This window comes from Macrotis lagotis, chromosome 1, assembly GCF_037893015.1.
Source record: "Macrotis lagotis isolate mMagLag1 chromosome 1, bilby.v1.9.chrom.fasta, whole genome shotgun sequence".
Lineage (NCBI taxonomy): Eukaryota > Metazoa > Chordata > Mammalia > Peramelemorphia > Peramelidae > Macrotis > Macrotis lagotis.
In genome coordinates, this window is record NC_133658.1 from 308,047,576 (window position 1) to 308,065,521 (window position 17,946).

The following is a 17,946-nucleotide window of genomic DNA, read 5'->3' on the forward strand; positions in this document are numbered from 1 at the left end:
TTTAATACTGTTCGGGATTCTCTGAAATCATTTTCTTAAACTTTAAAAATTTAGACTTAAAATGGTAGAAAATATAGGTCAGACATGAAGTTTTATTCTCCAAGATTTACTGTAAACTCTTAGGATAAAGTCATTACGGTAATGATTACATTGAAAAGAGAGCGATGGGAGAGCGTCCGGATTGCGCGGGGTCAGGGGTCACCCCGGGGCCGGGCGGCCCTGGCGGGGGGGGGGGGGGGGGGGGGGCGGCCGCGCAGGTCTTCCGGCTCATGCGGAAGGGCCACCGCACCTCCTGCAACGTGCGCCTCGTTTGGTTCCTGAGCCACCTCCGCCAGGCCGCGCGGGCGGCCTCGCCCGAGCGCGGAGCCGGAGCTGGCCCCGGGCTGGCAGCCCGACGAGCCGCGGGCGCCCCCCGGCCGGGCCCTGCTGCTGGTGCCCTCCACGCGCGTCACCTTCCCGGCCCGGCGCTATCGCTTCGTCATCGAGCTGGACCTGAGCCCCTCCACGGGCATCGTGGACGACTCCACCCGAGAGATCCTCTTCGATGAAGTCTTCAGGGCCCTCTCCCGATGCCTGGAGGGGCTGCCCGAGATCTACGTCACCGTCCAGGCCTACTCCTCCATCATCGGCCTGCAGTCCCACCAGATTTTCTGTGACTCGTGCCCCATCACATCATTACTGCTTTGGCCAGTAGATAGACAGATGACTCATCAGTTCCCTGTATTTTCCTGGACTGGATCTGTGAGACCCTGACAGGAACTGTGCCTGGGAATTGAAATCCCACCATCCTTTTCTCCTTCACCATCTTCTTAATAATTGCTCACTTCCCAAACCTACTTTTTTCTTCCAAATCCTTTGCCTCTTGTCAGTAGTCACTCCACAGGTATCTACTCAGGCCCTTGTAGTTCCAGGCACTGGGGAGAGCAGACCCCCAGGCCCACAGTCCTTGTGCTCCAAGAACTTCCAGCAGGATGGGGAAATGGGTCTGTGTAACAGTGGAGGCCGAATCTCTGCCAGGCTCTTGAGAGGGACTCAAGAGTTGTGGACAACCTTTCCTTCGCTTCTCCTTTGTGCATCCAGAGGCTTGTATTGGGGGCTAGTTCTGAATAAAGGAGGACTTATTTTGTACAAAAAAAAAAAAAAGAAGAGAGAGAGAGAGTAATTATCCATAAACAAAAGATAAGGGAAATAGTTAAACCTTGGATGCCAGTCTAGGATGTTGCATATTAGGTAGCCCATTACACCTCAAAGACTATCATCTTTATACAATACAATCTGAATTAAATGAGAATGCATGTCTCTTGCTTTCTAGATTTGAAGTATAATGAGGGCAGGTCAAGTTTTCTGGCTTTTCTAATCATTTATCTTCCATTTCTTCCAAAAGGAAGAAATTAGATTTTTTTTTACCAGGAATATGGTTTGAAATACTTATTAAACTTTCTTATTTCCCCCATTTTGATCAAAGATACTGTCATTATGTTAATTGTAGGTCAACTAAAGAGATGTAGAAAAAAATAAAGGGCATATTGAAGTGAGAAGTAGCATCTTGGAGAGACCTAGGATTGTTAGAAGAATGGGTGGGAACATAATGGTCTATGAGGGGGCATAAGGATAAACAAAACATTTACAATCAAAGGGGCAAGTTACAGAGATTAAAAGAGGGCAGTCCCTTTTGATTAAATAACTTATGTTAAAGAATTCTAAGAGGGAGAAGGTAAACAATAACAAAATTTTGCTCTTTTCTTTTTCTTCTGGAGACATGTGTTGTACTTTATATCCCTGAGTTCTATCAAAGACCAGAATTTTCCATGTAAAATCTAGGTATAAATCTGATTTTCAAGTAAAAGAAACATCTCAAACAAATCAGGTCAAAACTTATAATTTTGGAACCTCTTAGTCCACGGAAATTATAATTTGATTTGCCAGTTGTCACACAGAGAACTTAGTTACAAAGTGATCATTTGAAAACTAAACAACAATTCTATATTTGGCACTTTTCAATTATTTCTCCCATTTAAAGAATGCTATTCCACTAACAAAAATAACTTCCATGAAATTTTCCAAATTAATTTGAGGTTGCTACATACAAAGTTGCTGGTCATTTGAAAACAGGATAAATCCAGCAAGTATTTTACAAATAGTTTTAACATTTTTGACCATGTTTAAAAAAAGAATCAAAATCCATTAACTGAAAATGGATTTCGCTTTAGAAAATATTTTAAATATTTTAAAAATAGACCACAGGTAATGTTTCCTCTGATATACTTAGTTGACTAATATTCCATTACTTAGAACAGAACTTTAGATAGTTTTGATAGAGAATCATACCCTGATATCAGTTTCCAAGTAATGTATGTGGATAACCAAATGCCTTGAGCCAGATTTTAAATCTGCCAGGTGAGATATTTTCAAATGTTTGGGAAACTGAATTAGGAAAATAGAGCTTAGACATGACTAAAAAAAGCTATTTTTCCAGCCTTTCCCAATGAGCTTGTCCTTCATAGCATATCCAACCCCCCGAAGGTTGCCAACCTCAAATGACAGTCCAAAATAAATTTCCTTGATACCTGGACTCATACTTAGATAGAAGGCCAATTTTCAGTCCATGAGGTCTTTAAGGATGAATTCCCATGATCAAGAGTGAGTTTTGATCTAAAGGATCAGAATATGCCAAGTGGTATAAAAATAAACAACCACTCATTCAATCAGCTGTATCTAAGGATTGTGCTTAAGAATGAAGGGGGGGGGGGGGGCAGAGCCAAGATGGCAGCGTGAAGGCAGCATTTCCCAGAAACTCCTTCCCCAATAAGCTCCAAAAGCTGTCACAACATGACTCTAGCCAAAATTTAGAGGGGCAGAACCCACAGAAAGACTGAGTGATACATTTTCCCAGTCCAAGATAACTTAGTTCTATGGGAAAGCTGTGTTTGACTAGGGGTTGGAAAAAAGCCCCAGCTGCAGCCCAGCCCAGCCCAGCCCAGTCCAGGAATCACTGGGAATAGCTTGAAGGGGAGGTGAAAGAACTCTGCTGCACCAGAATGAGTATGGAGTGAGGAACACCAGCCTCAGAGCAGCCCTGCTGCAAGAACCTACAGCAAGAATGGGGGGAACCAGCCTGCACCTCCAGAGCACAGCCCACAGATGGTAAATAGGTCAGGGGACACTGCAGAAATCTCTCTGCTCTCCCTGGAGCAGAACTCTGCTATTTGCCCACACTCAGATCCAGGTTGCAGTTTGACTTCCATACTAAGATAGCAGGGACACTCCTTGCTCCAGGGGAGTATCTTGGTCATCTATATATCAAAGCACAGGCAAGAGAACATAAGACCTTGGAGAAATAAAGGTCCCAGTAGGGTGTCCCAAATTCCCCCAAAAGCCAGTGTCCCAATAATACTCAAAAGTTCAGGAAGCACCCCCAAAGCTAGGCACAGGCCAGGGAAATGAATAAACAGAGAAAACAGAAGAACACATTGAGAAATTCTTTGTCTATGATCCCAAGAAGGATCAAAATACTCAATCTGAAGATGAAGAAGTACAAGCTCCTACCTCTAAAGACGCCAAGAAAAACAGAAGTTGGGCTCATGCTATGACAGAGCTCAAAAAAGATTTTGAAAATCAAGTAAGGGAGTTAGAAGAAAAATTGGGAAAAGAAATGAGAGAGATGCAGGAAAAAACATGAAAAAGAAGTCAGCAGCTTAGTCAAGGAGATCCAAAAAATGCTGAAGAAAATAACATGTTAAAAAGCAGCTTAGGTCAAATGGATAAATCAGCTCAAAAAGTTATTGAGAAGAATGTTTTAGAAAGCAGAATTGGCCGGATGGAAAAAGAGATAAGAAAGCTCTCTGGGGAAAACAAATCCTTCAGATGTAGAATGGAACTAAAGGAAGCTGATGATTTTACAATAAGTCAAGACACAATACTTCAACACCAAAAGAATGAAAAATTAGAAGAAAATGTGAAACATCTCATTGAAAAAACAACTGATCTGAAAAACAGATTCGGGAAAGAAAATTTAGAAATTATTGGGATACCTGAAAGTCATGATCAGGAAAAGAGCCTTGATCTCATTTTTAAAGAAATCCTACAGGAAAATTGCCCTGAAATCCTAGAAGCAGAGGGCAAAATAGAAATTGAAAGAATCCACCAATCTCCCCAAGAAAGAGATCCAAAAAAAGCAAAACCCAACCCCCAGGAATATTAAAGCCAAGTTCTAGAACTCCCAAGTCAAACAGAAAATAGTACAAGCAGCCAGAAGGACACAATTCAAATATTATTTTGCTGCAGTCAGGATCACACAGGACTTAGCAGCAACTACATTAAGGGCTCCTAAGGCTTGGAATATAATATTCTGGAAGGCAAAAGAGCTTGGAATGCAACCAAGAATCAGCTACCCAGCAAAACTGAACATCCTCTTCCAGGGGAAAAGATGGACTTTCAATGAACTGGGGGAATTACAAATGTTCCTGTTGAAATGACCAGAACTGAACTGAAAGTTTGACCTTCAAATATAGGACTCAGGTGAAGCATAGAGAATGGAGTAGAAGGGTAAAATATGAGGAACTAAATGATGATGAATTGCATGTATTCCTGCATAGAAAAATGATACTGATAATACTCATATGAAACCTCTCATGTAATAGAGCAGGTAGAAGGAGCTTTTATAGATGAAGCACAGGAGAGAGCTGAATTTGAAGATAAAAGACCTCCACAAAGTAGTGTGAACCTTCCCCCTTCAGACTGTAGGCAATACTCAATGACTTTTGATACAATGGGCATTAGAAGTAATCAGTTTATTGACCTTTAGTTTGTGAAATAGCTCCTAATAGTTGGTTTTCTTCTTCATTGATTGTAAATTCATCTTTTATATTTTTATTTTGACAATTCAACTTTCTTTCTATCAAATTATCTACTAGTTTGTCTGTTCCACTGTTTCCTCTACCCCTTCTTCAAAACCTAGTTTTTAGTTTAAGATACTGATTCTAAAGTTTTTTTTTACCTTTTAATTTTATTTTCTTTTTTGATTTTTCAGGATTTCTATTTTGATGCTTAGTTGAGGAGTTTTAATTTATTAACTTTTTTTTGTTTTTACAAGACAGTGGGGGTTAAGTGACCTGTCCAAGGTCACACAGCTAGTAATTTATTAACTTTCTAGTGTTTTTAGCTGCATATCCAATTCTTTGACTTGCTCTTATCTTTAATAATGAAAGAAATTAGAGAAATAAACTTTCCTCAAAGAACTATTTTGACTTCATCCCACAAATTTTGATAAATTTTCTGTCATTACTGAAATTGTTTCTGAATTTTTTGACCCTCCTCTTTTTTATTAAACATTTATTTTGGATCTTTTTTGAATATAATTTTTATTACATTATTGTCAGTAAAGGATGCATTCAATATTTCTACTTTTCTGCATTTGTTTATAAGGGATTTTCATGTCCTAATATATGATCGAGTTTTGAAAAGATACCATGCAGAACTGAGATTAGGTAGACTTACTATTCACATTCAGTTTTCTCCAAAGATCTATCATAGCTGACTCTTCTAAATTCTATTCAGATCCTTATCTTTTTTATTTTTTGGGGGGAGGGGTTAGATTTAAGTCTGTTAGGAGAAAAATGAGGTCCTCTGCCATTATTATAGTTTTACTCTTATCCTCCTGTAACCATTTAACTTTTTTTTAGAATTTAAATGCCATGCCAAATTTTATTTTTTAATCAAATTTTATTTTATTATTTTTAATTTAATTTTATTTATGTTTTTGCAAGGTAATAGGTTAAGTGGTTTGCCCAAGGCCACACAGCTAGGTAATTATTATGTGTCTGAGGTCAGCTTTGAACTCAGGAAATCCTGACTCCAGGACCAGTGCTCTAGCCACTGCACCACCTAGCCGTCCCTTATTTTATTTTCCATATCAAATTCTCTCCTTATCACCTTCTTCTCCCACACCTGTTGAGAAGGCAAGAAAAACAAAAACCCATTACAAATATGTAAAATCATACAAATCAAATTTCTGCATTAGTCATGTCCAAAAAATACAGAAAAACAAAGAATGAAAAGAAAACATGCTCCAAATTGTATGCCGAGTCCAAAGTATGTTTTATCAAGAGTTCTTTGGAGTTGTGATTAGTCATTGTTTGGTCATATTTACTAAAGATTTTAAAGTTATTATATTTAATATATTGCTATTGTATAAATTATTCTCTAGGTTCTGCTCAGTTCCTATTTTATCAGGTCACACATGTCTCCATGTCTCTCCAGGTTTCTCTGAAACCTTTCGATCCATCATTTCTTATGATTCAGTAGTATTCCATCACATTCTGTAACAGAATTTGTTCTGCCATTCCTCAAATGATAGACATCTTCACAAAGAAAGAGATCATTTTCTAATTCTTTTGCTGTCACAAAAAGACCAGCTACAAATATATTTGATATTTTATTTAAATTGAATGCCAGGTCTGTAATCAGGGAGATTTTTTTGAGTTCAAATCCAGTCTGACATTTAACTAGCTATGTGACCCTGGGCAAGTCACTTTACCCTGTTTGCTTTAGTTACCTCAAATATAAAAATATCAAATTGCTGCTGATTATTAAAGATGCAGAGACTGAAGATAGAAGATTAAAGGACACTGAAAAGGTGAAGGAATTCACATTCTATCTGGGAATTTAAAACTGCTTAAGATTTTATTATAGGAAAAGTATTTTAAATATACAGATTAAAACTCCTAGAAAAGCAATAACCAATTTTTTTAAGGTGTTTTTTTTTTACAAGGCAATGGGGTTAAATAGCTTGCCCAAGGTCACACAGCCAGGTAATTATTAAGTGTCTGAGATCGGATTTGAACTCAGTACTCCTGACTCCAGGGCCAGTGCTCTCTCCACTGCACCACCTAGCTATTCCCACCTAGCCTATTTTTAAAATGGTTATTGCTAGGGGGCAGCTAGATGGCACAGTCCACTACTTTGCACAAAGAAAATATGCTAGGTGATGTGAGGGAAAGTGAGAAAGGGGTAGGCAGCCATGAGGCTTGGCTTAGTCTGCACACATGACCTAGGGGAGGCCTATGGTGCTCCACATGGTCTAAGAAAGAGAATGAGAAAAACCCATCCTACTAGAATCAAAGAAGGAAAGAAAAGAGAAAGAAGCAGAGGCACTTTAAATATTCTTCTGTGGTAAGTTGGGCAAGGGGCAGCACTTGGAAAGAGGTCTTACACCTTGGGCCAGCTATCTTCCAATGGCAAACTATGTACTGGTCCTTCCTGTCCCAAGGTGTTTCATCCCCAAGTTCAACATGTCATTTCCTGTCACGCCAAGGTTAGGTGAAGGGAAAAATTGGGGGACAAGATACAAAACAAAAGGGTCAAGGAGGGACAGAATGCAATCAACTATCAAGGCCAGTTTACAGGGGCAAACAGCCTTCCACAATTAACAAGATTTTAAAATAATTAAAGCTACATTCATAATTCTCTACATCAAAATAGGGTCATAAAAATGTAAGATATGACTAAAACAACTGCAACAACAAATATTGTTGTATATGAGGTCTTTTCATTTTCCTTTCATTTCTGTGGGTATAGTTTTTTTTTGTTTTTTTTTTTTTAGTTTTTGCAAGGTGATGGGGTTAAGTGGTTTGCCCAAGGCCACACGGCTAGGCAATAATTGTCTGAGGCTGGATTTGAACTCAGGTACTCCTGACTCCAGGGCCGGTGCTATATACACTGCACCACCTAGCTGCCCCTGGGTATAGTTTTAGTAGATAATCTCGAGTCAAAGGAAGATTTTGTTACTGTTGTTCCATCTGACACCTCAGTAAATGCTTTGAATTATTTGTGTCTACTGTTAAAGGTCCCTCCTGGGGATTTCTGAGCTATAGTTTTAGGAATATACCCCAAAGTACCTAGAACCTGTATCAAGGTGGTAATTGGCCAAAATATGTAGTAAGTGTACTGCATCTATTATCTAACTTCAACTCTCCTTCACTGCAGCAAGGTAATCTTTTATTCCTAATTTAATCATTTGCACTCTTGGAAACAGCTGTTGCAAAGGTTTTCTCTCAAGCCTCCAATAGTGCTACTCTCCCCAACTTTTTTTTTAAGATTTTTTTTTTTTTGTAAGGCAAATGGGGTTAAGTGGCTTGCCCAAGGCCACACAGCTAGGTAATTATTAAGTGTCTGAGACCAGATACTCCTGACTCCAAGGCCGGTTGCTTTATCCACTACACCACCTAGCCACCCCTGTAGTATCAAATTTAATTCTGGCACTTAAATCTCTTTACCACCAAAGTCTTTTATGCAAATTTTTAAATACTTTATTATCAACATACTTGCCCACTCATTCTAACCTCCCCATTCTACATGCTTCATATCCTGTATTTATGCCTTTGTACTGCCTATGTCATTCCTGCACTTCCTTCTCACCTTTGTCTTTCTGGTCTTGGAGCCAGGAAAACCTGGGCTGAAGTCCTACATCTAACTGTGTGTGATCCTGCTTAATCACTTTGAAAGGTAAAGTTACCTGGGCAATTCTCTTTTAAGATTAGAAGCTACAGATAAAAGGGGGTTTCCTCATCCAGGAATTACCTAGATGAATGAAATCATAAGTCCAACCCCGTCCTATGTATGTAAATTGATGGGTTTAGATGAATAATCTGTAAATTTCCATCTAGCTCTAATATTCTTTAAATTTTTGAAATAATTGATACAAAAAAAGTAGAATCCTAAATAAAGGTCCTACAGTAATAAAATATAATTTTTCTTATTAAGAGAACATTTAAGAATGAAAATTTTAATTTGGTTTATTAGCCACAGAGTTCAAGTAAAATATGCAACTTTTTAATAAATGTTTAGACAAATTATTTTCATATTTTAAAGTCTATATTCATAGATTTATAATACAAGGAAAAACAAACAATATTTATATATATATATATAAAATGTTTTATTTTATGCACATATTTACCTACAGTATTTACAGAAAATAAAACAATGTAGAAACATGAGAATAGACAACATTCTCTCAGACTTCTTAGGAGCTGAGGTTTTATTGCTGTAGTTCAATCAAAGAATTACATTTTATACACATGAAAGCTGGGAGATTATTTTAAGCTGAATGGCAGAGTTTTGGTTTTCTTAATCAAATTGTTGCTGAAACTTCAGGTATTTTGTTAAATGAAATTAAAAGGATACTCATGAAATAATTTAAACCTTTTCAAAATCTTTTCATAATAACAAGTAAAAAGGCACCTCCAGAATGTTAAAATATTTATAGCAATTCCAGTTGTTTAATTTTATGGGTTATTATAGAATATGTGGCTATTCTGCATACACAGTATGTCATTAACACTTACTCTCTAAGTAGTGAGAATTGTAGACTATTTTGTGGCACAGTTATAGCATATTACCTTTTCAGATGGTAGAATATGATCATAAATTCTACATCTGCAATACTAGTGTAATGTTATGACTACCACAGCATAAAATCCAATTTTCTAAAACAATACGACTATTGAATTCGCAAACACTACATAATTTGTAACTGAATTTTCATATTCAGAAACCTGTGAAGTGTTCTTACAAGTATTTTATAAGCATATTTAAAAAGTATATTGAACATATAATGAAAATGTTGAACCAGTAAGTAAAACCACAATAGTGGCTGAAGTTCTGCATACAGTTTAACAAAAAAAAAAAAAAAAAAAAAAAAAAAAAAAAAAAACACAAAAAACCCCCCATCTCAAAACATATGTAAATCCACAACATGATAGAGATGAATTTTTCTTCAACCTAATTCAATTTGATGGACTTTTAATATACTTTCCTACAATACCATTTGAAGAATAAGCTGGGAGAACAAACAATACAGCCATATGCAGTAACTGTTAATAAAAAAGCTGTGGGAATGGCAAGTAGGTGTTCCTTAAATACTGGTACAGGAGAACAAAGGTCCACACAACATGTTTTCTCTTTGCTTAACATTGGCATTGATTTGCTATTTACAGTAGTTTGCAAAAATCCATTATAAAAACTGAATGAGGTTCTGTCTCTAAGCTTTAACTTAGTAGCCAAGACATATACTTCATCTGCAATCACTTTTGCAGAAAATGAAGTACTAAAGTGACACTAATACTGAAATATAGGTAATCAAAAAAGTACCAAAAGCACTGATAACATGTGAAATCATCAAGACAATCTGGGTCAATATTGCACACTTCTTGTCAGTTGTTGCTAAGACTTTCATATAAGTAATTGTAAAAGGAATCCTGTATGGCTTTTCTTTGCATCACTTTTTGAAGAAAGGCTGTTTCAGGTCCCATGGTAATGTACAGACATCGTCATTGAACATGAGGCCTGGGTTTCAAAATTAGCTTTCCTGTCTGGGGGGGAAAAAGAAGGAAAGAAAGTTCAACATGTGCTTTGTTATAAACAAAGTAATTTAATACGTGTTAAAAAAAATGCCTATGCCCCACATACAAATAACCTACAGGTTACGCATGACCTAGAAATCAACTTTGTTTTCAATCAAATCACAGGGGTTTTTTAATGACTTTTCTTATAAAGTCCTTTTGATTACTTGACAATCAATAATCCATTAAATTAAATGACTATTGTGAATAGTGAAGAATATTTTATAGTCCTCCCATGCAAAATTATTTTTAGAATACAAATAAAGCTGTTCATTTTATCTAAATTTCCCTCTACCACACTGGAAATGGAGGTTTGAATATCTGAAGGAATAATGGGATTTTGCATAGCAGTGCAGTCTACAATATGCTATAGAAGCAATATTTTAAAAGAAATAAACATGCTTGTGCTCCTAGAATTTGCCCATAACTTTTTTTCCTTTTGCCATTATGAAGAAATAAAATTAATGCTAGCTATAAAATAAACATCTACTAGAATGATGTTATAAATTCACTATTCCAAATATGTCTGAATCTGAGATCAATTATTTCACATATGTGTTGAATCCACAGGACTCGTGACGAAAAATACCAGAGAGAGAGAGAGAGAGAGAGAGAGAGAGAGAGAGAGAGAGAGAGAGAGAGAGAGAATTGCAGACTAAAGCATAATTTTTCATTTTCTTGCCTTTTTTGGGGCAACATAGCTAATATAGGAAAATATTTTGTACAAAAAAATAATGTATTTCTTGTAAGACATACAAGTAAAAAAGTACTTACATCATCACAGGACATATTATATTCTGCTAACACAGTTCGACATCGAGCTGCTATACTGCATATATGTAGTCAAAGGGAAATAACATCATTTAGAGAAAATTAAAAACAAAGTCAGGCAGAAGCATTTAAATAGTGTTTCCAGAATAAAACTAGGCCACATTTAAAGGATACATTGAGGGTGCTACCACTCTCTTGTGTATTCCAGCAAAAAACAACCCAATTAGAGTGATACAGCTGATTGTGAAAAATGGATGATTCCATAAAGATGTTAAGAAGGATACCTATATCAAAAAAGTTTTAATTATTTTCAAAATTAACTGTTGTTTAAACTATACTCTTACCTAAATATTCTTTTTAATTTTTTATCTTCTAAGATAACAAAGTAATTAAAATAATTCTAGTTTCCTTTATTGCTTTGCTATGCAAAGATTTAGTTAAGCATTCAAAATTGCCATGTATATAGCTTATTAATATTATCTTATTCCAAGCATTCACCACACTACCAAAATCAGTACTATTACTATACCCATTTAATAAGTATTTTTAAAACACTTACAATTATCCAGTTGAAGGGAAACAAAATGAAGTTTATCTTAAACAAACTGGGTGAGCAATATAAAACTGTATATAAGTGCTAAATTATGTCATACAACTTAGTGATATAGGAATTACGAGAAAAGGGAGACTAATAATGTGGACTTCCCAGAAAAAGACAGATTTTGTTCTAGAACTCAAAAAACAGATGGGATTTAGATAAGCAGAAAGGTCAATTAATATAAAGACATAGAATCATGAACTTAGAACTAGAAGGGATCTTGGACATCATCTAATCCAACTTTTTCGTTTTACAGATGAGGAACTGAGTTCCTGAAATGTTTTAAGTGCCTTACTCTGATTCCATACCCAGCACTCTTCCACTGTGCATATAATATGTAAATGGGATTTTGAGGGATTAGTTTTACTGGAGAAGAAGATTCATGTCAGAGATTGGTAAAATATGATTATTGCTAGAACCAGTAAGACTTCCATTAATCCAAAGGTCCAATCCTAATTCTCTAGTGACTCCCTTTTTTATGTCTCTATTTCAGATAACATAATTAATGATCTGACATATTAACTAATGTTCTATGGCTCCATTTACCTGAAAAAAAATGACTGTATAACTAAATTTTACTTTTATATTGCTTAAAAAGTTACATATAAATTCTGAGCAAAAAGTTTATTAAGCAAAGTAATAGATGAAAGCACCATAATTGCTTTTTCATGTAAAAATGACTAAATTAGTATTATGCGTTTTAAAAACAAAAACTCAAATTACTTCTACCTTTTGTGTCTCAGGATCTATTAACCAGTTCCAGGCACCAGTAGCTGTACAGACAGACACCACTATAAGAATCACTGACAGAAGAAAAAAAACTAAATTAGTAGAAAATAAATTTCTCAGAGGGAGGGGATTGAATGGGGTAAATCTCATTACAAAAGACCTATTGTAATAAAGGGGAAGAAGGGAGGAGATGAGAAAATAAATTTCTCACTTAATACCAGATAAATGAACTCCTAATAAATCAGATTTCCAGGAGGCAGTTACTAAGTAGAGAGTGAATTAGACCAGAGAAAGAGTAACCTAAATTCTTATGACATGCCACATTGGATATAAGATATAAATTAGTCTTTCAAAAGGCACATGTAGAGGTTTGTTTTTTTTTTTTTTAGATTTTTCAAGGCAGTGGAGTTAAGTGGCTTGCCCAAGGCCACACGGCTAGGTAATTATTAAGCGTCTGAGGTCGGATTTGAACTCAGGTACTCCTGACTCCAAGGCCGGTGCTCTGTCCACTGCGCCACTTAGCCGCCCCTAAGTTTTTTTAAAAAAATGAAATAAAGCTTATATTATTAGACTATAAGACAAAACTCAAATTACAGATTATTTTTTTTTTTGCTACACTACACTTTCAGGGGCAAATTAAAATTCATTTTTAAAAGCTAATTCAATTTACTTTATAGAAGTGATCATTTAGGGGGCGGCTAGGTGGCACAGTGGACAGAGCACCGGCCTTGGAGTCAGGAGTACCTGGGTTCAAATCCGACCTCAGACGCTTAATAATTACCTAGCCGTGTGGCCTTGGGTAAGCCACTTAACTCCATTGCCTTGCAAAATCTAAAAAAAAAAAAAAAAAAAAAAAAAAAAGGTGATCATTTTAAATTAATTCCCCCAAATATGGAAAGTTTCCTAAATATATATCATATTATATATCTCTTTGTAACTTTAAAAATGTTCTCATACATGTTATCTTGTTTCAGTAGTCCTTTAATATAAATGATGTTCACAGCTAAGTCTGGACAAGTGTATGATTTTGATGAAATTATGTTTATTATTTTGTGCTTAGATAACAAAGTTTAAATAATACAGTTTTTGAATCAGCTTTCAGGTAAACATGTTACCCAATTAATCAAAATAGTCAATTCTTTTTGAATTTTGTCCAATCATTTTCTTTTTTTAACCTTATGGTACTAGTTAGCACACATATAGAACTGCTCTAATAATGTCTGAAAAAATGTACCCTAAAGTCCTGGCCACACATTTTTTAAAAAGAGTAGTCACGGAAAAGTTCTCTCAATATCCAAAAAACTGATTTGAAAATAAACATTTAAAAAAAAAGCAGAAGCAGCAAGAAATCACAGTCATAAATTGGTTAGAAATGCTCTCATTCAACAAATTCAGTTAATACTCTAAGAAAAATATGTTTATGTCTCTCCTATGTTCAGAGCATCAAGTATCTATTGTGGTAAATACTGAGATGCAAAGTTTGGATAAACAATCCATGCCCTCATGGAGTTTACAATTTAGTAGTGGGTTAAGACTATAAAGAAAATTATAACATGTTATTGATATACAAGTATATGAAACAGTTTCAAAGCAAAATGCTATAGCTGGCTTTGGGTTCAGATTTTAAAAGAAGGATAGGAACTCAACAGGTGATGAAGAACAAGGAAGATATTCTAGGAAGAGGGAACTCCAGGAGAAAAGTTTTAGAGGGAGTAGAATATAAGGCATATTCAGTAGATATACTATTTTGGCTTCATGGGTGTTAGGACATAATGGCCTAGGATTGTAGAGATTCTTGAATGACAGGTAAAGCAGGCAATAGGGAGTCAATGAATTTGTCGATCTTTTCTATTTGTGACCAGTTCTATACAGAGGAAAAAGGAGATTATTTTGGCAAAAGCAGGTAGAAGAATCAAAAGGGAGGTGTCTTGGAAGTGATGGGGAAAGTATCCAGTAGGACTGGGCTGTGTCAAAAATTTCAGAGGTCAAAAAGGTCATGAGAATGGGGAGGAAAAAACCAATAAATTTTATCTTTGGTGACCTCTGAGAGAACTATTTCAGTACCATCATTGATACTGCAAGGGGTTAAAATGTAACATTACATAAGAATGTAAACTTATTGAGGGTAGGGACTATTTCATTTTTTGTACATTGTAATCTCAATGCCTAACTTAGTTCCTGGCATACAATAAGTGTTTAATAAATACTTATTGATTTATTAAAAGCAATGAGAATAAAATAAGTAGTGAGGTCTTGGGGTGCACAGACAACTTTTTATAATAGTTTATCAGTAAACTAGAAAGGAATTGAATAAAGTTGGAATAATGGATATGAGTTTTTTTTAATTAAAGATTGATTAAAGAAGTTAGGTTAGTATCAGGGTAGAAAATTGAAGATGCATAAGACGTACTAAATACTGGAGCAAAGTCTCAAAGAGGTGGGATGGAATGTGATAAGGACCTGGCAGAACAGCAGTGATAACCTTTTTCCTTGTGACCACAGTAAAGACTCGGGGGTGATGATACTATAATCTGAAAGGAATGGAAGAGAGCTAAAGAGCTCAGCTAAATGATCTCAATTTTTTTTTTTTCTCAATCTTCTTATTGAAGGAAGAAGTTAGGTTATATTCTCAACCATTTTCCTCTTTTCACTCCCTAACTGCATCCCTACCTAGAGAATATAACCTAACTTAACTTCTTCCTTCAATGTTAAAATGCTTAATTACTTTAAGAAATGAAAAATGGGAGTCAATAAGGATGTTGTAAAAGACTTGAAAAGCAATGGCTAGGGTCCAACAAATTACTTTGGATTGAATCATATAATATATATTTTGTAATTTTATGACTTTATTGAACAAAAACTCAGTAGCCCTAGAGAAACTGGATGAGAGGTAATTCTGGGATGAGAATTCACAGGTCAAGACTGATGGAAGGTTAGGGAGACAAGGTTATTTTACAATGGTAGTTAATGTAACATTAAAGAGATAGATTAGCTCAAGACTAGGAATGGTAGTGAGTGAAGTAGGAGTCAGGGTTAATATACATAGTGAATGAAGCAAATTAATGTAAAATTGGAAACCTTACTCAAATAATAGGTATGGATGGATAAAAGGATTGGAGATTATATAATGGCAAATAAGAGAACTGGAAAAATAGTTGTGGTTAAATAGTGAAATTTCAAAGTTCCCTGTCTGAGAGATATACAATTCTAAGAGACAGTATGATTCTAATAGTGAGATCTTCATAATTTCCATAGTAACAGTTTAAGAAATTGAGGCTCTTTATTATTTAGAACATAATATAGAACCAACATTTGAAATTTGTTCCTGTTATCACAGTTTTTAATCTTTAAGTTTCCACAAGAAACTTTTTAAATCTAAATTTCACATGTCTGGAGTAAAGTACATATTAATGAAGATGAATTGTATGCCACCTTCTAAAATGCCATAACATGTACTAAAAAGATCATTTACTAAGTATAGGCTCTCTTTTTCACTTTATGGTCTCTTCTAATATTTTTTCTAATCAAAACTTCTATTATTACTAATAATTGAGTAAACTGGCTGTAGCCTAAAATGCATAATTTTGGGGCATTTATTTTAGATTAATTTAAAAGCAATTACAAATGTAAACATTAATGACAAAGATACAAATAACCTGAATAGACAATTTTAATGGAAAAGCCAAAATGGTATCTTGCAAGTATGCATTTTCTACATAAAATCTATAAGAAAGTAAATTACTCCAACAGAAGGGAATTGCTTTTTTTTTTTAGTAAACATTCAACTAACTTACTTCTCCAACGTCCTGTAGCAGGTTGTAAACAAGAAATATATTCAGTAAGTCTTCTTTCAAAAGCCTTGAGATCTAAAGCAAAAACATTTAAGAATGCTAGTCACTGATATTGGTTTTATCTATTAATCTGAACTATAATTATTACATAATGTTTACAAGCACTCATCTAGTTACATGTTATTCATTACCTAGGATTTAAGCACTCACAAGTATTTCTTATTGCCCTTTCACATTTGGGGAGATGGGCAACTGACTACCTGGAAAGCTGGACATTATGTTAATGACAGTCAGCAGAGTAAATACTAAAGCTGAGTTCTCTGTTACAGACTGGAAAAAAATGAGTCAACTAAGCTTTCATTTCTCTTTAACCATGTGAGTACTGGAAACTGAATGCATAGTAATAACATTTTACTGAACAAAATATAGAGTTTTAATTTTGTCTATACTTATTCTATGCACTAAATAAATGACGCTGTTTGGCTTTACAAACATATAGACGGGCTTAACAGTTTATAATTTATTTGAAAAGAACTTCCCCTTTCATGAACATGTTTAACCTTAAACCAGGTGGAAGAGCCTTTCAAGCTGAATTTCATAGCACTAACAGTTTTTTAAAAAAAATGACTCAAAGCACTCTCCCCCAAAGTGGATAAGTGGATATAGACCTGGAATTTTTGAAGAGCTATCCAGGAAGGCTAAGCAAGTTGATTAACCTCTCAAAGACCCAGACTACTTTCCGAGACAATAAAATTACAGCTATGCATTGGGAATGGAAATTCCAAATAGAACTTTCCCTAAGACTCCTCCCCACGGCCCTTTCTATTCTTTTTTAGGAGAATCTAGTCCGTGGCAGCCCGGTGGGGAACAAGTCCGACTGCCTCAAAAACATAAACAGATCTTTTAATTATTCACAACAAAGTGCCCGCGACGGCTGTGCCCGTAACCTTAAAAAGCTGTGTCTGAGGACTGTGTAGACTCGCCTCCAATACTTGGATTGGCACAGGGCTCTTAACTAATTTTGTTTTTCATTCAAAAAGAGTTTGAAGCCTCCTCTCGTTTTCCATGCCCAAGGCTGGCACCGGCAAGCCCTGAGGCAGAGCAGAGCTGGGCGAGGGTCGAACAGAGCCCACAGGGGCCGAGGCCCCGAGCCAGGCAGCTGGCCCAGCCCGAAGCCCTTTCCCCGGACGGGGGGCCGGGCCCCTCCTGGCGCCCCCGCCTCCCCTCAGCCCGGGCCGGGCTCCCCGGCGGCCGGGGGTGGGGGCTCGGCTTCCCCCCGCCCGCTGGCGCAGGAAGGGGCGTGCCGCCCTCCCTACCTTCCGCTTGCTCCAGCGAGTTCATGTCGGGCGGCAGCTCCAGTCAGCGCCGCGGCCCCGTCCGCATCCCGGCCCGCGGCGCCCGAGCCCGCAGGACAGGCCCGCTCCCGACCGCCTCCCGCCCCTCCTCCGCGCCCGCCCGCCCCTTGCCTACACCCAGCTCGCTCATTGGGCCCCGGGACCGAACCCCCAAACTAACCTGGCTTGCCATTGGTCAGCGCGAAGGCTCGCCGCCGGGCCATTTTCGTATTGGGCTCCTCCCCCTCATGTCCGAGTAAGCGAGTACTGCGGCGGGAGGAGCTGCGCCTGCTCCGCTCTGGCTCCTCCTGCCGCACCGGGGC

The 17,946-nt window shown here is 36.8% G+C and overlaps 2 protein-coding genes across 3 annotated transcripts in view; one reads left to right on the forward strand and one right to left on the reverse strand.

The window, feature by feature from the left end:
* The window catches only part of LOC141495228 (uncharacterized), a 186,638-nt gene that overhangs the window by 104,581 nt on the left and 64,111 nt on the right, over positions 1 to 17,946 (forward strand). The window lies entirely within an intron of this gene.
* On the reverse strand, positions 9,020 to 17,942 carry LOC141505495 (nuclear envelope phosphatase-regulatory subunit 1). Of its 2 annotated transcripts, none has more exons than XM_074211379.1 (6): positions 17,805 to 17,942; positions 16,293 to 16,364; positions 12,499 to 12,572; positions 11,346 to 11,455; positions 11,175 to 11,229; positions 9,020 to 10,370 (listed from the first exon to the last, which is right to left on the reverse strand). In XM_074211379.1, exons 1-6 carry the CDS (start codon positions 17,845 to 17,847, stop codon positions 10,329 to 10,331), a joined length of 396 nt encoding a protein of 131 aa, XP_074067480.1. In that variant the 5' UTR covers positions 17,848 to 17,942; the 3' UTR covers positions 9,020 to 10,328. The 2 variants fall into 2 exon arrangements, with proteins under 2 accessions (XP_074067480.1, XP_074067481.1); XM_074211380.1 differs by lacking the exon at positions 17,805 to 17,942 and adding an exon at positions 17,606 to 17,718.